Source organism: Cucurbita pepo, chromosome LG01 (assembly GCF_002806865.2).
Source record: "Cucurbita pepo subsp. pepo cultivar mu-cu-16 chromosome LG01, ASM280686v2, whole genome shotgun sequence".
Taxonomy (NCBI): domain Eukaryota; kingdom Viridiplantae; phylum Streptophyta; class Magnoliopsida; order Cucurbitales; family Cucurbitaceae; genus Cucurbita; species Cucurbita pepo.
Genome location: NC_036638.1, coordinates 16,148 through 37,670, shown reverse-complemented (window position 1 = coordinate 37,670; position 21,523 = coordinate 16,148). Strand labels below are relative to the sequence as shown.

General features: G+C 37.2%; 4 protein-coding genes across 5 annotated transcripts; 1 reads left to right on the top strand and 3 right to left on the bottom strand.

Moving 5' to 3' along the window:
* The first annotated feature begins 330 nt into the window (after positions 1-330).
* LOC111800420 lies at positions 331-2,340 on the top strand. The gene is made up of 4 exons (XM_023684109.1): positions 331-1,055; positions 1,588-1,836; positions 1,934-2,157; positions 2,261-2,340. Exons 1-4 carry the CDS (start codon positions 407-409, stop codon positions 2,285-2,287), a joined length of 1,149 nt encoding a protein of 382 aa, XP_023539877.1. The 5' UTR covers positions 331-406; the 3' UTR covers positions 2,288-2,340.
* A 1,548-nt stretch (positions 2,341-3,888) lies between these two features.
* Positions 3,889-7,958, bottom strand: LOC111800409 (zinc finger CCCH domain-containing protein 17-like). Of its 2 annotated transcripts, none has more exons than XM_023684094.1 (4): positions 7,686-7,958; positions 7,385-7,604; positions 6,293-6,403; positions 3,889-6,158 (listed from the first exon to the last, which is right to left on the bottom strand). In XM_023684094.1, the coding sequence occupies exons 2-4, from the start codon at positions 7,520-7,522 to the stop codon at positions 4,257-4,259; spliced, it is 2,151 nt and encodes a 716-aa protein (XP_023539862.1). In that variant the 5' UTR covers positions 7,523-7,604; positions 7,686-7,958; the 3' UTR covers positions 3,889-4,256. The 2 variants fall into 2 exon arrangements, with proteins under 2 accessions (XP_023539862.1, XP_023539870.1); XM_023684102.1 differs by having other exon boundaries at positions 7,859-7,955.
* Positions 7,959-8,613: 655 nt separating this feature from the next.
* Positions 8,614-13,346, bottom strand: LOC111801797. Its single transcript, XM_023685961.1, has 7 exons — positions 12,976-13,346; positions 12,665-12,803; positions 11,475-12,086; positions 9,924-10,416; positions 9,641-9,722; positions 8,789-9,004; positions 8,614-8,706 (listed from the first exon to the last, which is right to left on the bottom strand). The coding sequence occupies exons 1-7, from the start codon at positions 13,003-13,005 to the stop codon at positions 8,614-8,616; spliced, it is 1,665 nt and encodes a 554-aa protein (XP_023541729.1). The 5' UTR covers positions 13,006-13,346.
* Positions 13,347-15,878: 2,532 nt separating this feature from the next.
* Positions 15,879-21,288, bottom strand: LOC111800401 (tobamovirus multiplication protein 3-like). Its single transcript, XM_023684082.1, has 10 exons — positions 20,827-21,288; positions 20,251-20,341; positions 20,093-20,145; positions 19,916-20,008; positions 19,757-19,828; positions 19,018-19,136; positions 17,472-17,535; positions 17,323-17,376; positions 16,627-16,704; positions 15,879-16,288 (listed from the first exon to the last, which is right to left on the bottom strand). Exons 1-10 carry the CDS (start codon positions 20,986-20,988, stop codon positions 16,196-16,198), a joined length of 879 nt encoding a protein of 292 aa, XP_023539850.1. The 5' UTR covers positions 20,989-21,288; the 3' UTR covers positions 15,879-16,195.
* Between the last annotated feature and the right edge of the window lie 235 nt (positions 21,289-21,523).

Sequence of the window (21,523 nt, the reverse complement as noted above, 5' to 3'; positions counted from 1 at the left end):
CAATAAATGAAGGGGGGATGGGAAGTACAAAAGGCATCCTATTAAAGAGTGAGTATGTAATAAATTATTAAACTTGATGTCAAATAAATTATTGATATAAAAAGATGTATTATATTTGACATAAGTTAAAATTGAATATTTGTTGATTTCTTAGATGCAGTTGATGACATAAATATAAAAGGGTAAAGTTGTAATTAAATTTTAGGATAAATATACAAAAATAAAAATGATAGAGAAGTTGTAACTTACAAAAAATGATAAGGAAAAAGGAAAAAATAAGCAATAAAATTAATAGTATTAAGACAGAGAGAGAGGGAGAGAAAAGGAAGGAAAAACTTTCACTTCTTTTCTCTCTACTTCTCTCTTTTTCCTCTATCCATTCCTGAGTCTCTGAGATGCCAAAGCCATGTCGGAGCCTCCGACGACATCAACGGAGCCACAGCGTCAGCATCAGCATCAGTATGAGCAGCAGCAACATCCCCACCATCTCCTACATTTACCCCTAATCCACGGTGGCGCATCCACGGGCACCACTGCCCGAATCAACACTGCAGCAGCAACCTCACCCTCGACAGTAATAGTCCGAGAGTACCGCAAAGGGAACTGGAATCTCCAAGAGACGATGATTCTGATAACCGCGAAAAAGCTGGACGAGGAACGGCGGAACAAGGCGGAGCAAGGAACGGCCAGAAAGGGCAGCGAGCTGCGGTGGAAGTGGGTGGAAAACTACTGCTGGAGCCAGGGGTGCCAGCGGAGCCAAAATCAGTGCAACGACAAGTGGGATAACCTACTCCGCGACTACAAAAAAGTCCGGGAGCACGAATCCCGCGCGTGCGATCAATCCCAAATTCCGTCTTACTGGAAAATGGAAAAGCATGAGCGTAAGGACAACAATCTTCCTTCTAACATGGCCTTTGAGGTGTATCAGGCCTTAAACGACGTGGTTCAGAGGAAGCTCAGAGGTGTGTCTGTTGCTGTTGTTGCTGGTCCTCCGCCTCCTCCTTCCCCCGCCGAGGGCGAGGCTGCGGCGGGGACTAGTTCCCCGGCGGCTTCAGGTGAGTGTGTTTTTGTTTGTGTGTGGGTGTGTGTGGGGTACTATTAAATTTGATTTTATTATATTATTTTCGGCCCGGACCTTTCGTTTTCGGCCTGGTTCGAGTTAATAGTGTGGGTCAAAGTTGCAGGGTTTGACTCTGCCACAATTTTGAATAGGACCCTCCTTCCTCCTTTTCATTTCGTTATTCGCTTTCTAATCCTCTACGGACGCCTCTACCATCTGCAGATGGGGCCTCCAAATCTTATCCCTCCGATTACGTTGGGTGATACAGTCATCCATATGAATTTAATATAAGTGGGATTAATTTTGCAATCATGATTAATACAAATCTAAGCATGCAATCCCATAAGTAAATATTTATTGTTTACTTACTAATTTTGTCTTCTTCTTCTTTTTAAAATCTCTCTTATTTTACCGCTTCTTTAAAATTTATGGATGGATATATTTACCAAATGCAGATTCTTGAGCTTTATGTATATATATATATTTGAAATTTGATTGTGTGGGCATATGTGTATATATATATACAGAGTCGTCGTCGTCGTCGTCGGGGCAGAAGAAAGAGAAGAGGGAGAGAAAGAGGAGAAGAGTGGGAAGAAGCATTGAGAGAAGCGCGTCGGCGGTGGCTCAAACGCTGCGGACCTGCGAGGAGCAGAGGGAGATCCGACACCAACAACTGATGGAGCTTAAGAAACGGCGCCTTCAAATCCAAGAAGCCCGCAACCACATTCAGGGTCAAGGCATCGCCGACCTCGTGGCCGCGGTTGCCAACCTCTCCGGTACATGTGCATATGTATATATATATATATATATAAATAAGAAAAAGAAAGGAATTAGGGTTTATGTTGACTTGGTGGGGGGATGTTTTGAGTGTAGGCATAAACAATAGAAGAAGAAGAAGAAGATCAGAAGAGTATGAATGTTTATACAGTGGAGAAGAGGTGAGAATGTTGAAAGAACAAAATGAGGCAATGCAGGCTGAGCTTTCGAGCGTCAAGACTGAGCTTTCTCAACTCCGAGACCAAATGCCCTCTCTCGTGCGAACCATGATGCACAATGCGATGCACAACATCCCTCCTCCTCCTCCTCCTCCTTCCATGGTACTCTCTCCCTCTCCCTCTCCCTCCCTATGCATCCATCCATATTATTCTAAATAATATATATAATATTGACTATATGTTCTGTTCATCTTTGTTTGTATAGGACCCAGGTGGAGATGGTTACAAATAATTGGTTATTAATTCATTCACAAAATTACTACAATTCATCATTGTTTCATATCATATGGAGTTTAATGATTTTGTAAAACTTGTTTAATATAATTTATTTTTATTATTATTCCCCATACACAACCACAACCAACGCTGAGCATCCAAAATGAAATGCCAGAGTACCACGGACTTAAATATGAGAGAGATCACACTGTGTTTTTGCAGACTCTGTCAGAACGACTGGTCAAACCTTGTGAATTCCATTTTCACCACATTTACCCCTGCCCCCTCCCCACCATGTTCTGCCCTCCACCTGACACTTCCGCCTTTTCTTTTCTTTTTTTTTTTTTTTTTTTTTTTTTTTTTTTNCAAACAAACACCATAACCTTTTTCAGGGCTTATTATTTTCCCTTTCTCAAATGACCCTTTTACCCCTTCTCCCTTTTCTTTTCTTTTCTTTTCTTTTCTTTTCTTTTCTTTTCTTTTCTTTTCTTTTCTTCTCACCGCCCATTCGAACGCTTTCGTTTCTTTTCCTCCCAATTTATCGTTTCCCAAAATATCGGCAAAACGGGGTAATGGTAATGAGTAATTGACATTTACCTTTCGTGAGTCAAACGTGTTGCCTTGCCACGTCAACTACCGTCACCCTTTGACACCACCTTTTTTTTTTTTTTTTTTTTAAGTAAAAAAAGTTTATAATATCCCTTTTTTATATTTGTTTTTATATGTAAGCTTATTTATCCAAGTCATAGTGATCAAATCTAGAGGTCTTTTTTTCTTAGCTTTCAGAAGTCTGTTGTCGCTTGTACCTTCATTCAGTTTACTAACATTTGTATTAAAAATATCTACCTACCAGCGTAATCCACTACTACTGTTTTCACGGATGAATCTCTCTCTTTTAATAAGTCACAGAAGTAGTGCAGAAGCAGTGTAGTGCATAATACAATTAAATTACACATAGTGCAATATATATTTACTAAAAAACTAGCCCAAATAGTTTCACTGTTGTCCCTTTTTCGGTCATTCTCCATATTATTATTGTGATTTTTTTCTTTATTCAAACTAGTGAAATTGGGACGTCCTTTTACTGTATTCACTAGAAATTGTACGAAGATTGAAATAAAAATATATAGTTATGTGCATAAGATCTCACCATCCAAACTTTCTCGAGAAGACTCTATTCGAGTCATTATGTTAAATAAAAATGAACTAGGGTTAGTATATTTTAACCATGTTATGAGAAATATTCAAATTTAATGAATTTTGGGTCGTTTACTGCGGGGCTACAATTGTTTTTTTTTTTTTTCTTTTTCATTTTTTGTTTTAGTCACTTGCTATGTTGTAATATTTTTTTGTTCTTGTTTTCGAAACTGAGTTTTCTTTGTAACCTGTCTTGTGTATACACCTGTTTTTTGATCTCCTTCCAAGTTTCATCTACTCCTTTAGGAGCAAAGCAGAGCATTTATTGCTTTTGATTCTTGTTTATACCCAAAAGTCTCCCCGGTCCTGAAGGGCAAAAAATGAGAATATCATCGACAAATTGGAGGTGAACAATCAAAAGGACAGAAATGAACCACAAATAAAAGACTTGGAAATAAAAAGAGGATCACGGGAAGTTGATGTTGAAAGGTGCATAAGAATATCAATTTTCTTATTCAACTTTCTACTCTTACACCATTCACTCTCGCCAACTGCAACATACTTTTACTTCGTTTCGACTGGTGAGCACGACTACATGCCTCAAGCATAACCAACATCTCCCATTCAAATCAGGGTTGTTAAAATATAATTAAAGCAGGAAAATAAATCAAGTAAAAAGACGGTTCTCTTCCAATTAATACAAGAGGAGTGTCCAATAATTGATGGTTCAGAAGATTATTCATTGCAGCCACCAACATGTACTCAATCTTGAACTGACCATGCAAGTCCTCAGAAACAAAATGTTCATAGCAAAGAGCATGAGTGATCTGCGCTGCTCATGATCGTGATCATGACATGACACCAATTTTTTTGGCAAAGTCATCTCCATCTTCATCGTCCATGTATTCTTCTTCAGGATTTATGTTCTCACCTTCTTCGTAATTGTATTCCCCATAGTCGACTTGCTCGTACTTGTATTCACAATCTCTCTGATCATCTCCTTCATATTCATGATCCTCCTCCAGTGTTTCATCGTAAGCTTCAATCTCGTGGCCATCAGTCGAATGCATAAGCTGAGAAGAAAGGTGATGAGATACGTCGATATTTTCCTCTAGCCCAAAAGCTTCAGCTGGAGAGGACTTGGTTCCTTCAAGACTGTTCGATTCTTGCTTGGCCGTTGATGATAGACCACTTTGCTTCAAGAGGGGAGTAGTGGAGCGTTCAATTGATCCGACACAGCGTTCTCTTTCATCATTATTCACAAGAGGGTCAACATCAGATTTAACTTGTCTCTTCTTTTTAAGAATCTCACCAAGAGACTTCGGTCCCTCAAACGAAAGTTCACCTCCAGATTGTTCATTATCTGAGCCTTTTCTTTTGCCAAGGGTTTGCTGCTCCTTAGTACCCACATGCTTGTCTTTCAGCGCAGCCAGACTTTTTGGAGCAGCAAAGTCCGACGTTCCATCCATCCTATCCCTTCTAGAACTAAGACCATTGAAATTTCTACCCTCATTGTTATAATCTTCTTCCAGTCTGCCTTTCATTTCATCTCTGTTGCTTCCCTCATGAGACAAGGACTGTGACCTTCCAGGTAGCAATCTTCCCCAGGGTCTACCCCGGTTTAAATCTCTTTCTGGCTGCAAATTGCTATTCCTAACTGGAGACGGTATCCTTGGGAGCTTTATCCTACCTCGGAGACGGTTACTCGTGGAGTTCTCTTGAGAGAGGTGAGAATCTCTCCTAGGAGCGTGATAGTTTCGCTCTTCAGGGTGACCAGCAGTATGCTCATTATTGATCACAGATCTCAAACCATTTCCCCTTCTCTGCTTGTTTAAACGATGACGTAAATCCATAGTCTGAATATGTTCTGGACTGTTAGATTTTGGGAAAAGTCTCTTATCCATCTGCGCTGACCCCATCGAAAACTTCTCAGATGAGGACCTATGCCGATCCCAACCATACTGCCCTTGCCTACTGTCATAGTCATAGTCAATTACATTGTTATAAACATCATGATCAACATCAGAAATCATCTTATAATCAGAAGAATGACCAATTTCATAGTCATTCATAGAAATCATATTTGTTCCCTCGTGACCTCTTGTTCTCCCGTACTGTTCTTCACTTTCATAATAACCAGAGCCTCTCAGCTCATCATCAACAAGAACATCAAAACCTGGAGAGGTCTCTCTCAAAAACTCATCAGCATCCTTACCATTCTGTAACCCATAATCATCTATTACATGACTCGGTTGCAGTCGACTGGCCCTACTTAATGAGCTTTCATTTAAAACAGGAAGAGAATTTGTAGCCTTGTACCTTGAACCATCATCAGCCACTTCTGCAGGTGGTCCACTCTTCTCATTGACGTCACCAACATTTGACGGCACAGTTTCATCTTTTGTTGCAAGCTTAAGAGGTGCCCCATCAATTGACTTCGAACAATCTGCTCGAGGTATCTTCTGCTCTTGACCACTTCTCAGGGTACCACCAGAAACTTTCTTGACACTCGGTGGCTTGCCAGTTTGGGCATTTGCTGTTGTCTGAGGGACTTTGTTCATTGGAACAGGAGAAGGCCCATGCAAGAATGCACATCGATCTCCTTTAAGACACAAACCCTTCTGGAAGAAAATGCAGGGGACTCCTTGTTTACTCGAATTGACAGGAGCGGATGGAATTGCTGAAGTTTGGGAAGGAATCTGAGAACTCGAATTTGTTGAATGAGGTGTTCCTACCAAGCCATCAAGAGGCTAAAAGAAAATCATAACAAGAAAGATAGGAAGATGAAAATCAGTCAAAAAAGAAACTAGTTCCACTTGAAATTATAAACACGGATTTACTTAGAAACATAAACAGTTGCTACAAGCAAATGTATAGAACTTACTGGATGTCGGAATGAACATTTTGGATTCAAGCAGTTACCATTCAACCAGAACCAGCAATCCCTAGGATTGACCCGGGCATATTCACTATGGCGATACTCGCATTCACTCCCCTGTTGGAAATCACATAGAAAGATATTACGGACACAATTCAACATCAATGATAAATATAATTGTATCCACAGTGTATTTTCAACAAACATCAATTGTCTTGATCATGGGATATAGTGTTATCAAAGGATTTTCTTTCTAATACTACGTGAATGCCAAATAACTGCCTTGATTAATAGGACATAACCAAATTAAGTTTAGGAAGAGGAACCTATTAGTTAGAGAAATATATTGAAACATATTAGATTTTTTTTTTATACTCATGGTTGTTTATAACCCTACAACACAAATCAGATGTTTTCAATTGAGGATTTACAAAAATGTAACTCAAGGGGAAAAGGTAGGAAAAAAATCCAATGAGTTCGAATCCTCGAGAAGTGATGAAATATGTATGTGTATTTAAAAGGATACTAAAAACTACTATGTATACCTAACCAGGAATTAAAAAGTGGTCAATTAACATCTCGATCCGGTATTAAATACCAAGAATTTGCAAACTTAAGTTGGGACACATGATAAATTTGAGGAAATATTCTACAACAATCATACCTTACATTTAAATTCCATGCATTCAATTACAAGCTACAAGATCATACATCTACACATACACGTGACAATCAAGAACAAACAGTTTTCCTCCCAAAGTTGCACAATAACGTTAAGTGGCTAACAACGCCACAATTTGACCCTAAGTTAAGGAGAACTATGAAATTGACAACAAAATTTCTCCAGAAGCTAACATAGGAATTACAGTAAGTCCCTAGTGACTTGGGTGAAATAAACATCAAACGCATTCAAAAAGGACTTCTAAGTGAACTAGCTCAATTTCCACAACCTAATCCTCACTAGCCAACTCTCGGGATCTTAACCTACACAGATCTCATTCAAAGAAAAAAAGAAAGAGCAAACGCAACCAAAAAATTCAAAGATAGAAGGGCAAAAGAGTGTCGAATCAAGCAAAATCTGAGTAAAAGAAAAGAAACCTTTTTACAAGTCAAAGGTGAAGCAAGAAAGTAAACACAGTCGGTGTTCCTCTTAACGGCCTCCTCGTTGGCAGCCGATAGGGGTTGAGGCAGAGATTGCTGTTGCTGCTCAAGAACTTGAGGTCCGCCTCCTACCATACCGATCGAAAAGAAAAAAAAGACCCCACAATACCGCTTCGCTCACAGATCCAAGAACACCCCAAAAATCCCAATAGCGATTCTGATCCAAAAGAACGACCAGCAAACGAAATCAGAAACAAAAGAGCCAACTGAGAAAGCGATGGAATGGCGAGAATTATACCAAAAAAAGGGAAAAACAAGCTGAAGCTCGAAGGAAAGTATTGTTAGCGAAGATTAAGAGGAGATATAGTGAAAAAAATGAATCTAAAGGAGAAATCCATAAGGGAAGAGAAGATGTAAGCGGTGGTGGAGGAAGAAGATGAAGGATATGAAGAAGAGCAGCGAGTATCTTACAGAATTTGGGGAAAAGGCAAAATCCCTAATTCAAGAAGGAAAGGGCAAAGAGAATGGCTGAGATGCAATTCAAGGCTCTCTATGTGTGCATGTGCGCCATTTTATGTGTTTAAATCCTGATTTCTTTTGGATTCCTAGATATTTGTAATAAAAATAATTTTGAAAACAAATTTTATTTTTACATGTATATTATTTTTTAAAAAATATAAATGACAAATTTGTGTGAATATTTAATTTATACCGAACAATCTTACCGCTAATAATTTATAACTATTTTCCCTTAATTTCATATAAATTAACTTAAAATCTTTAAAAAAAATTAAGAGAAAAGGTTTAATGTTTAATTGACATCATTATTATTAATTTGAGATCTTAGTATACCCATATAAATTAATTTTTTTCTATCTTCACTTCCACTCCTTTTTAAAATACTCTTAAAACTTCAATTAATCTTACACTAGTTCATAATTTGATTAGTAATTGATGAGTGGATTGATTAGTAATTGATTAGTGGATTTACAAGTACTTGTCAATGGCTCATTTTGATCTAGAGCTTGCGAGCTTGCATGGGAAGTTGGTGGGTATCATGTCTGATAAGATCTATTCGTCGAGGGTCATATCATGCATTGGATTAATAGTTATCAAGCATTAGATAATCAATCCCAAACAAATTCAAAATACTTTTATAATTTATCTCATTCATCCAATGAGACAAAACTATGAATCACATGGTAACAGACCTCCGAAATGATTTTTCATATTTTTGGCACCTCTTTGAAAACATAAAAGTGATAATGTACAAAATATGAAGCAGCCCATATCTTTTCTTCTATAAGCGCATATAGAAACTAAACAAACCATGCAATAACCGGAATTTGTATACAGTATGGACAGTACATAGACAAATAGTGAGAAAATAAAAACACATACAAATGATTTAAAACAATGAAANCAATAGCAGCAGGAAAATAAAGAAGGGATGCGACCAGTTTGGCGAATATAATCTGCTTGCTGCTCAGCTATTGTAGCTTGGCGGTTTCTCTTGACCTCTGCTGCTGCTAGCTTTTCTTCAGCTTTGTGTCTAACTGCCGCTAGTTTGTTCATCAGCTTATCGTGCGCCTGTCCTCTCATCCTCTCTATTTTAACCTGCATAACCCCAAGTACTAATTCAATGCATAATTTCATTATCAAAAGATTGACTTGATATTTGAGTTTCTTGGCTGGAAATTTTCCAACGTTAATCAGGAATGAGTATATGTGACGTATTATGGGAGTTCAACTATTCATGGTATTACAGAAGTATTTCTACAACGGAATACTCGTGCTTTCCACTCCCCCTAGACATGAGCCAAAACCAAAACTTGCTTCTCCTCGCCATTCGTAATGTCTATAAACATGCTTACATCATAACTAACTTACCACATGAAGGCACGACTCTTAACGAATACTCAAATAGGCTCAAACACTGACCTTATGAGGAGGAAACGGTAGGAATTTGAACATCTAACTTTACGAGGAGTAAATGCTTTAACCGCTAAGCTACCTTATGTTGGCCTTTATATGTACACATTTGAAAAGAAAGAACATTTGACTAACCAAAACCCAATAAAAAGTTGGCCTGAGTTAAAATGTTGATAGGCGAACTCATTCTCCAAATTTCCTTTTACTCTTTTCTCACATATCCCAAAGCCACTGGATCCAGGAGGTTAACAACTCACTGAAAACTCAACAGCCAAAACATATAATGTCATTCAAGAATAGCATCAAGTAGTATGCACAAACCTCAACTCTCCTCATTTCAGCTTCTGTTTTCGCTTTCTGATGATTTTCCCATGCTTGAATTTTCATCTCTTCACGTTTGAACCTGATGAATTTTCATCATCATTAGTTATTGTAACCAATGGACCCAATACTTTTCCATGCCAAAGTATAGTACTTAAGATCTGAATAGGGATATGGATTGGAATAGGAACAAAAACAAAGGACTGAAACTACCAAACTTTAGTTTTATTTTTCTGAAAGATTTGAAAGACTCGGCACGCGGTAAAATGATAGAAAAGATTACCTAGCCATATACTTGGCTTTCTCAGCATCCTCCCATGCTGCAGCTCGTGTTTCTATCACACTTTTAGCTGGTCGTTCGGTTGCAACAGTTTTAAGTGACGTTGAAGCATCTTTATCCTCCTCCTCCTTGCTAGCCCATGCAGCAATGTTCAGTTTCCCCAATTGTGTGCCGAGAACCATTATCTCTCTTCTAGTTTTTAATTGCATCTCCTTCTCAGATAACTCCTGGTCAGTATCTACACGATCATTAGCTGCGGTGGTCGGAGATGAGATTGGTGCACCTCTCCCAGGAGTTGATGGAAGAGAAGAATTTGGACTACGCATTGGTGTTGTTGCTCTCACAGGAGTTCCAGTCCTAGAAGGTTCTTGACTTGCAATAGGTGTCATCTCTGTACCCATATCTCTCATCGAGACAGAACGAGCAGTCGTGGGAGGAGGAATAAATGTAGTTGCAGTCTGAATGGCCAAAGATGAATCATGTTGGCTAAGACTAACTGCAAAACATGTACAGAACAAACAAAAAAAAAGGTGAAATCCAATTTACTTTTAAGTATATATATATATTTTTTTTTTCCTTTCTGCAAAGGGATTCACATTAAAGATCATATGAAACAGCTATAAATCAGCATGGTCAACATCAGAGTTCAAATAATTATTTTCCAGTGGATGCCATGTCTTGTAAGAAAAATTATTGGTAACTACGATGGGCAGGGGATGAAGAAAAACAAGTTCCATAGTTCATGTTTTCTTCAAATAAAATTATTTTACACTAGTTTCAAAATGAGTTTACAATCCAACATTTCATAGAAGTGAAAGCAATATAAGCATTGTTGAAGCCCACCTGAGGTTATAAAACAGCTACTTTTCAAAACTACTTTATCAATGACTACGAACAAATAATTTCATAAGAAATAGAACTCAACCTCGGTAGCCAACTGGTGTTTGTCTTATTAATCGCAAAAAACAATGACAAAGGATGAAGCAGAGTATGTCTCTAAAAGAAATTAATCATTCAGAAATGTTCCACCTTCTCTACCTCCCAAGTTCAAACACAGACTACTATTCTTCAGATTCATTAAAGTACATAAACTTTACAAGCAGTCCAAGAGAAGGTACATGAGAGGAGTTCAAAATGATCAATCTGTAACTACAAATTCAGTAGAGCAGAGAAATGGATAGCCAAAATATTGCGGATAAAACTACCAAATGTAAAGAAACAACTACCAGTTCATTTTTGGGTACTCATTTCCAACTTCGAAGTCCAAGAATTAGAGTACGAACATATTTGAAAGCCTTCCTAGCATTTCCTTATTTAAGTTGGTGATTCATAATTTATTCTGCAAAATAGTCCCGAAAGCATGCTACATGCCATAACCACCAGAAAGATAATTTAACAATAAAGGCCAAATATTGTAAAAGTTCTGGAAACCTTTAATCTATAAATATGAGAGTTAACAACTAAATCTTTAACGGCCATTTCCTGGCTAGACTAATGAGATAACAGTTAAGAATACTGTAAGACCAAAATTTATTAAGAACTACATCTTCTTACTTGCTGACTCTCCAACAGAGTTCTCAATCATCAACATAGGCTTGCCATGTGTATCTGCTACTGTGTATGGATTAGCATCCCAAGTAACAAACTTCTGGGCAACACTTCCAAAGTTAGCTTCACTATCAATCTGCTTTGTATCTGGTTCTTCAAAAGCAGCCACTTTCCGATCTGGAACCTCAACCACGATCTTCAGAGATGGTTGACGATTCCCAATACCAATACCTAATTTTCGTGATCCAAAAAGATGTCCAGCCTGCATCTGAGATTGCCCTGTTTTGGGTCTATTTGAGGTAGGGCTTGCGATCCATTTCTGAGCATCATCCCATTTGGATGGTGCTGGCTTAGAGAAGGGCCCCAGGGTAACTCGTGTGGACCTCTCTGACTTCTGGAACTCAAAGGTTGAAGTGAGCAGAGTGGAAGCATCCTGTCCACTATCATAATCTAGAGAAGGCTCGTCCTGCATCCTAAGTCGTGAATTATGAGTGTTGTCCTTCAACCTGTGCTCATTAATCATCTCCGAGTCCAGTGAATCAGCCTTTTTTGAAGTCGAGCATTCTGGAAGGACACTGACCACATCCACATCTTTGCAAATATCAGATCCGCTAGTGCCTATTAAAAACATCTCAACTTCAATAAAACAGGATACTCACTCACTGTAAAATTCAGAAGTTCAGTTTAAATCATGTGCATTTCACTTATAAACTATATATCCTTGTAAATAGCACCTCAAGAAGCAACAACGTAAAGAAGTACAAAAGATCAAGCCTTTTCTCTTAGTGAAGCAGACATCTGAACATTGAAAATGGGAGAATAATGCATCATTTTGTCTGGAATAGACATGAGTTAACAGGAACTTGTTAGCTAAAAGATATATGGAAACATGGGAGATATTACGCCCTCTTTAGCTGGCTAAAAGCACCACTTTCTTACGCCCTCTTTAACGGTACTTCAGAGACATTAAGTTTTCCTCATTACACTCAATGATTCGACATCGCGACCTCTGGATAAGTGTTATACAGAGACAGTAGGGCTTCCTAACGGCCCTCTCTGGGGTCTTTAGTACTTCTACCTCTTATGGAAGCTTTAATTTCCATTTTTTTTCTATTTGGAGCCTTCAGAGCATCCAATCCGTTCGAGGGTCAAAATGAAACTTCATAGAAAACAAATCCTTAACATTTTCAGCTTACCAGCTTCATCGATCGGCAAAGGTTGAGATCTCAAGTCGTAAGTGGATCCAAGCTCTTCCTCCTCTTCCTTCCTCTTTTTCTCCAACCCAAGCAGCATATTCCTAAGCTTCCCGGGCGAAAACCCCCCTCCACCGGCAGCCTGCCGAAAATGAAGTCATCAGATAACAACACAAGACAACACAAGCATAAAAGAAAAACGAACATGAAAATACAAATCAATTCCTCGGTAACTCTGCATCGTCCCCTCATGATGGGTCATGGAAATACAGGCAGCGAGAAGAGAGAGAAACAGAAGAGAACGAAGCAAAAACCTGAGGCTTCTGGATCCTCTCGTAGTCCATGAAATAAATTCGTCGTCTGGGATTAGCAGAAGGAGAAGAAACGAAGGGATTTCGAGCAATGCTACAAGCCTTCGCGCAAAGGCGAGTTCAGAAGAGTGGGTTGTGGAGGGAATTAATGGGTGGAGATTGAGATTTCATGGTCAAAGCTCAGAAAGAGGAAGAGGAGTGAAGGGAAGTTCCATCACTTCCGCTATGAGACTGAGAGATAAGGCAACAAGCATGTGTGTGTGTGTGTGTGCGCGCGCTGCTTCAATTCATCTGTACACTGAACCGTTCTCTGCCTCTGCATCTTCAGCTATTTCGTCTTCTACTAAGACCATGGAAAAGGACCTTTATTCTCTTTCTCCTTTTTTTCACTTCAAATCCTTTTACTTTCTTATATTCTCTACTTTGGTCCCTCTACTTTCAAAGAGTTCATTTTATGGTTCTTAATATTTCAAATTTTGTCCACTAAAGTTTCCATATATTTTTTTGAAAATACCTTTTGGAAACGTTCATCTTTGTTCCTTTATTTTAAAAAGTAACCAACTCAAAATTTTAACACAAATTACATGCCCAACCAAAAAAAAAAAAAAAATCTTTAATATAAAATTATTACTGCATTTCAAAATTTTATTGAGTTAATATTATGCTAAAATTATAATAAAAATAGAGTTTAAAAAAATAAAAGAAACCAAAACAACACTTGATTAAAACTTTATTATGAACCCAGAATATAAATATATGAATTTGTATTCAAATTTTGAAAAAAGAATGAATGATCACTTTTCAAAAATGGGTAAAAAAAAATCATGATATTTATAAATAAAAAAAATACTGTTTGTCATCCTTTCCTTTTAAGTTTAAATTTGAATTTCTTGCTTCAATTAAAATATAAAATAAATTGAAATTACTGCTTCAAGTAAAAGTAAAACGACAGAGAATGATTTGCATATACCTATATATATATATTTTTATTATTATTATTTTTTTTTTTTTTTTGGTAATGAATTTAGNGTATCCAATGTCTTGTATAATTGCTGACTTTTAGGTGGTGAATAACTAAGTTGACCTCTCAGACCACACCAACTTTTTCTATCTCACTACTAATTTCAAAACTCTCATGTGAAGTAGGAGGTAACGGTCAATTTCATAGAAAATCTTTATTTTTAGGTGGTGATTTTTTTTTTATCAACAAATCTCTATTTTGACCTTAGTTGATCAACCGAATGTATAAGTAGTTTTGAAAGGAAGACATTTAGTCATTCTATCACTCCTATTATTTTTAGTGCTCAAATTGGTATACAGCTTTTATTCTCACGGAAAAGAAGATAGAATTCTGACTATCACAAAAAAGAATGTTGACCCGGAACTATTTGACTAATGACTCTATCTATAATCTTCAACAATCCTCCCCTCACACTTTAGTTACTTTTAATTACACTTTCGAGGCTCACAATTCTTTGTTCGATATTTGAGGATTCTATTGACATGGTTAAGTTTAGAGAATGACTCTAATACCATGTCAGGAATTGATATTGTCCACTTTGAGTATAAGCTCTGATGATTTTGTTTTTTGCGTCTTCAAAAGGCCTCATACCAATGAAGATAATATTCCTCACTTATAAACCCATGATCTTCCACTAAATTAACGAACGTGGGATTCACTCCCAATAATCCTCAACAAACAGTACCTCACAAGCTTCGATTGAACTACTTTCCAATTTTATTTTTTAGGATTGCTCAAATATTTACAAGTTGCAATAACTACCTAGGATAAATCTAAGACATGTGCAAACTATTGCATACACGAAATATTCAACTACACTCAATATAAAACTCGAGATATATAATCAATCTCATCATTTGAGTGTAGACACAAGGCATATGAGTTGCAACAAACAACATTTTTACCTTGAGGAAGCTCCAAAGTTTCCATTTATCATTCTTGTATATCGACTCAATTCCTTCTTAGCATTACAATTATCCACTTTGACCCAAATTTCATCTATGTAATAAGAAAGCGGTAGGTACTAGAGGTGTAGTTGTCATAACTACTCTAACATTAACCATAACCCAACAACAATCTTCTCTTTCCAAAGCATCTTAAATTTTTTTTTATCTAACATTGGATCTTTGTCTCGCCTTTCTTCTCGTGAGCAAGACACTAACATCTCAGAAATTCTCAATAAAACTTCTTCAACTCCCTTTGGACAAGCACTTCATTTAACGTTGATTTTATTTAAAAGCTTTTTTTTTTTTTTTTTTTTTTTTTTTTTTTTTTTTTTTTTTTTTTTTTTTTTTTNTTTTTTTTTTTTTGAATAGTTTCATTGGTTGGTGTGTCAATCCGAAAATGACGGTGTGGGTAAGGTTAGCAAGTAGGAGCTTTGTCCATTTCTTTCTTTGACATTATTTTGTCCGTTTCATTAATATCTTTGATAATAATTATTATTCCAATTGGCGGTGGTCACCTGGGTAGGGCCAAGAAATCCAACGAATAGATAGATTCAACATAAATTGGAGGCATGTGGGTCAAAATGTCACATGAATGGTTGCCTTTTCTTAAGAGGGGTTTTAAATCTTTATACTTTTCGCCTACATCCATTTTGGTGGATAGCTTAAACACAACCAAATTATTGATCAAAACTTAAACAATAGGAAATGAAATGAGAAATTAGTGTACAAAAATGATGTAGGAAAAAAAAAATGAGGACAAGGGTTCAACATTTAAGGCACCATTTACTTTCCTTCACGTCGGAGTTCAAGTTTCAATCCCTGTTGCACTAAAAAAAAAAAGAAGAAAAGAGCGGCTAGTTTAAAAATGTCAAGTCTTGGGTTTGAATTCCTCCGCCTCTAATGGCTTTTGTCGCAAAAAATTAACGAGTCATAGAGCATGAGTTATAAAAGCAGAATTCAGATGCAATTGTTGGGTATATATACAGGGAAAAGCATTTAGAAATGTCACTGTTTCTCTTGCTATTATTGAACCAAAAAGGCAACAACAAGAGATCCAGCGAGTTAGGTTAAATCATATGCCACACCAACACTAATCTCGGGCCTGTACCTCTTCATTTCTATTTAAACACAACTCCAAATGCCTCAGGCATGTTTCCCTAGAAAGCATGTACCTTTTCATTCCCAATTCTTCCGCTTCCTTCTGATGCAAGAAGTTGAAACCTTGACCACACTTTCTTTTTCTTCCTCAACCCTTTCAGCGGATAGGATGGTACTGCGTAATTCCTCGTTTGGGAGGCAGCTTTCTCAGAATGAAGAGGACCAGAGAAGAAGGTAAAATCTCAACCAACTGCATACATGGAAACACAAGTAAGAACTCATACTTTTGAAAGAGAATGACGTTCCACATTTTCCTGAACAAAAAGAAGTAGAAAATACTAAGGAACAACGTATTCCGTTCAAAGAATAACCCATCTCCCATCGAGGAGAATATTATAATTTTAAGGGTAAGGCTTCACCTTTATGAAAAGGCACCAAGTCCCAAGCTTAACGTTGAGACTTGAACTAAATTCATCATCATAGAACACTAATAGAATGCAGGAAACTCATCATATTGATTAGAATACCCCAATTGACTAGTAATACAAACAACCACAAGCGAAATAACATAGGTAAATCCGAATTTACCAGGTAGTATATAAAATTTAGAACAGGATGATCCAAAACATCAAGGTCTGCAGCTTGATCAAAAGCATTAAAGCACATCTACAGCGCAAGAAAATTAAACCAAGATTAAAACGAATGAGTATGAATATAAAGCAATTGAAAGGCAAAACAACATGTTGTTCATTTCACTGTATAGTATATGCATAAAACAGCGATTAAATAATACACAAGTAATAGCTACAAGGATAAGCCTATATGTAACTCTATTACGTTATGCTTAATCCTTGAGGACGGCGTTAGGCTTTCCTTGATGATTGGTTAAGGACCCAAACGAAAATGAATTTGAAGTTCATTATAATACCCAGGCCCGGCCTAGTTACTGGTGCGGTAAAACATGTAGGTAACCGCCGATACAACTAACCTTCTTGAGTTGCTTGTCTTCATATCTTATTAAAACATTATTCTATGCTAATTTTCATGCACATCAAGTAACAAAAGCTGATTATAATAGTTAGCACCTCCATTATAAATTACAATTGTCCAACTTCTTAAACTTGTCACAAATATTTTTAAAAATTTGATCAATCATAATGAGCGAGATGTTTGTTCTACACACCGATTGTAAGTATGATAACATACTAACTCTACAAGGCAGAATATCTAATGCAATCACTCCCAATGGTACAGCATAACAACATTGGAGAGAAGTAAACTCACCATGATGCATCTGACGAGGAAACAAGAAAAACATATAGTTGTCACATAGCCAACCTGTCCCACCCAAAACAAATAAAAGTTAAAAGAGAGAATCTATGGGAAAGATTAAAACGAATCAAAATTCTAAAAAGAAGTCTATAACATCCTACCTCTTGCAACTTCTTACGTCTTCCTTTGGATTCCACAGGAAAGCGCTGTAACATCAAGAACAATCTACCCAGAGACAGTTAAAGTAACCATTAGCAAATTACAAGTAATGTCACAGACAGGGAATTTCCAAGTCTGCCAGATGCCAATAGTGCACCAAAAGAGAAAAGCCAACGGAAGTGAAAACTACTGAAGATCACATGATTTAATAATTCTGCACGAAAAGGGTTATCATATGACAAGAAAAGTGAACCTTCCTCAACTCTTAAATTATTTTTGGCAAACAAGAAACCACTCCAAAACTAAACATTGGTACTGTCACGCCCAACTTTGAATCTAAAAAATTACTCCTAAAAATTTGAAAATATTACATACCCTATAGCTATATCTCCATTAGTCATTGGATTTAAATTTCATAAGTATGAAGGCAAATAATTGCAGCAACCCTCGCAATTTAGAAATACCTTGGGATTCCAACCTTTAAAATTCAGTGCTAGTATGCATATTGCTAAAGTTCAACTATTTGTAGTTATAACAGCACCGTTTCCCTAAAAATAATAAGAATAATCTAACTCCTTTAATATTTTTAAATATAGATTTAAAAAAGTCTTGCCAAGACGCTAACTTATTTATGGTTGACTTTCTAACCATAAGGTCCATAACCAACAAAAAGCCTTGTGCTGTAAATATTTTAAAAAAAACTTCAGGGTAGAGATTGGGGTCAAAGCAAGGTTACATTCTGCCCCCCATCCTTGAAATTGTTTTGAGGAAAAAAAGGATTCTCCAACCCCAATTAAACTGAGAATTTCAGGGGGGAAAATATCATACGACTCACACAGAGAGAACAATTGAAGAATGGCTCGCCTTCAATCGCTCTGTCCACGTTTTTGGTTCTCAGTGTTTTCTGTTTCCTGGATTAAATTTGAAATGACAGGAGCCTTTCGTTTTAACTTTGTTGTGGCTCCCTTGTTCCTTTGGCTTATGTTCTGTTGGTGTATTCTTTCATGAAAGTAGTTTCTTCTCTCTCTCTCTCTCTCTCACACACACACACACACAACACCAAAAAAAGAAAAAACCCTTCTAGAAGTCTTCATTAACTTTTCAGAATTGATTAGGGTCGTCTCAACCGATTCATCTCAGGTTCTCCAATCTCAATGACCGGTATCCATCAACACCGGAAGAAATGAAATTATTCAACTGGAAGAACCACTCACTGGGGACCAGTGAGCTGCAACTTTATATTCCACCTTTAATAATTAAATCTATAGGCAAATGGATTTTTACTCGGACATATACAGCTTCCCTAAGCTATAAATCATATCTGGCACATATACCTTTAAAATACAGCAGCCATTAACAAAATTACTCCCCAATTAAAGAAACACAAGGCCCGTTTAGAAGTTCATGATCACAAACTTCCCTTGTAGTGTATGGGTTCTATAAGCAATAAACATAGATTTTTTTCTTACTCCTCCATCACAGAAAAAAGGATTATTTAAATGTATGTAAATCATAAAGAAACAGAGAAAAAGCAGATGCTAATATTACCTTCCCCCATAAATAAGAAACCCGAGGGCAGCAAACAAAGAGACACTGGCAAAGAACATCTTAGAAAGGGTGGCCAGAACATGAACAGGATTCCACCACAATATCAGCCACAAAACAATCTGCAAGCAACTCAATCAAACTTTTAGAAAAAGAAGGGTTAAATATATTAATCGGTTAACATGCTGGCTATTGACTATGAATAATGATCCACGTAGTAGGCAGAATGCAAAATACAGCCGACACATGTATGGTTAGTTACACGTTGAGTCAATGGTCTGCTTTACCATCCAACATGCTTAAGGACGCATTATTCTCACTCATATTCACTAGATTATGAAATTAATAACTGGTGTTATGAATCAAATGATTGTTGATGTCGTTAATTGAAATGGCCACAACGAGCCAACACCCTGATACACATTTTTTTTTAAAATGAAAAAATCAGAAAAGATGAAAGAGGACAAGAGAGCTAACAAGGGACGAAAACACGAGCCAATAAAAAACGGGCCTACAAAACAACCACCTAAAAGGAGGCTGATGATACCTAGCTTGGCGGCCTAGGAAAGAGCTACCATTTAGAATAATAAGACCTAACTTAATAATTGCAAAACTCCTTCAACATGGACGCCCAAAATGAGGCGTCAAACCTTGCTAAAGACCAAACCTCCTCCCCTGAACTCTCCTCGCCCCTAATATTCTATTCTTCATCTCTCAATCGTGATATAGCAATGAGCCTCACCTGAATAATATAGACCACTGCATTTACCGTAAGGAAAGTTGGTCTCAACCCATCAGTTGATACAGCACGTGCCTGAGGAAAGTTTTTGTAAGGTGTGTATATATAGTCTTTCCATATTCGCAAAAAGAACATTATGAATTCAAAAATAAAAATGTCCACCTGGTAGTAAATCTCTGCCCAAAACAAAACCAATAGAGCATAAGTTGTGAAGAAGGCAAGGCTTGGCATGTCAAGCAAGATATGATGGAGAATCTATTAAGACAGACAAACAAGGGAAACATTAAACATGTGATAGGAAAAAGAAATCAGAACAACCAATTAAGAACCAAACCACACCGGTGGTTCCAAACTCTGTACGTCACGACGGAATACAAAAACGACTGCCCGCACTGCAGTGAGATACATTTAATCACTTAGCCCAGAGATTCACAGAACTCACAACAATTAAAGAAAAGGTAAGTGGAAAAAGGAAAAACAAAACCGATGAAATAAACCTCCGTTCACCAAGAAATTGAGAAAATGGAAGACCTTCTGCGTGGTCCAACCATACTCCGGCACCCTCAATTGTATACGAACTAGTTGAACCTAAAACCAGGCACAAACATCCTAACATTAAACATTTAAGAACCCCAACAACGATTCATACAATCGAATTCATTATCTCATCCATTCTTTTTCCATTGCCTAAAACCAGAGAGTCCCCACTACAGTTTTTCATTCTAAAGAAACAATTAAGGATCAAAAGTAGAATGACAAAGAAAGCTCCATGTTTGCTAGCTCTTCGTTCTTTTCCTAGCACAGAGATAGGGATTATGAATCAGAAACAACAAAATCCTTAAATAAAACCCCATATTCAAGTCCAGGTGAATTAGATGTGCAATGAGCAAATAACCCAATACAACAACGAAATTAAGGAAACCAGAAACAAGGGACACCATGAAAATCAAATATTCAGTCTAGTAAACAAAAACCCAATTCCCCAAATTCAATTCCGACGAGAGATTAACAACAGAAAACACAAGGACAAGGACGGGAACAGAAGGGTATAGAAACAGAGAGAAGGAGCCTACAAGAGCGACGATGGCGACGATGCCATAAAGAGCGGCAAGGGTGAGGAAGATATGATCCTGCCAAAGGAGAGAATCATTGATTTCTTGCCACCAAGTGGTTGCGTCGATCAACAAAAACGCCTTCGCCGGCGAATTATCCATGCCGACGCTGCTAGTCTCCATTAATCCTCCTCCCCTTTCACGTGGAAACGAATTATAGAGAATCGTCGTTCCTCCGCGAAATTCAACGACGAAAAAGAAAACAGCAATGCGATCAATCGAGCAAATAATGTAGCTGTGTTGTGAGTGAATATTCTTGGTTCTTCGTTTTGGGGCAAATAATCTAGGTGTGTTGCGGCATTTTAACGAAATTGGGGAAATACAGAATGTGCAGCAAAAATAGAGAGATCCCGAAAGTGAGATGGGAAAACTACGCGCAAACAGAGATTTCTCTTATGGGCTGATGGATGCTAAAGTATTCATTTGCTTGGGTTTAATTTAAGGTTATGGCGGGTGTTTTGGTTTTGTTTTTTAGCTCTTCGACCACATTTAGGAATGTGTATTTGGGTGTTGAGTTATTTAGGTGGGTTAAAAGAGTCCATATGTTAGGACTTAAATTGTGGACTCCATTTGTAGTTCCAGTTACAAACAATTCAAATTTGTTCCTTTCTTGTTTTTATTTCCTATTTTAACATTTATAGTTTCTAATGCACTGATG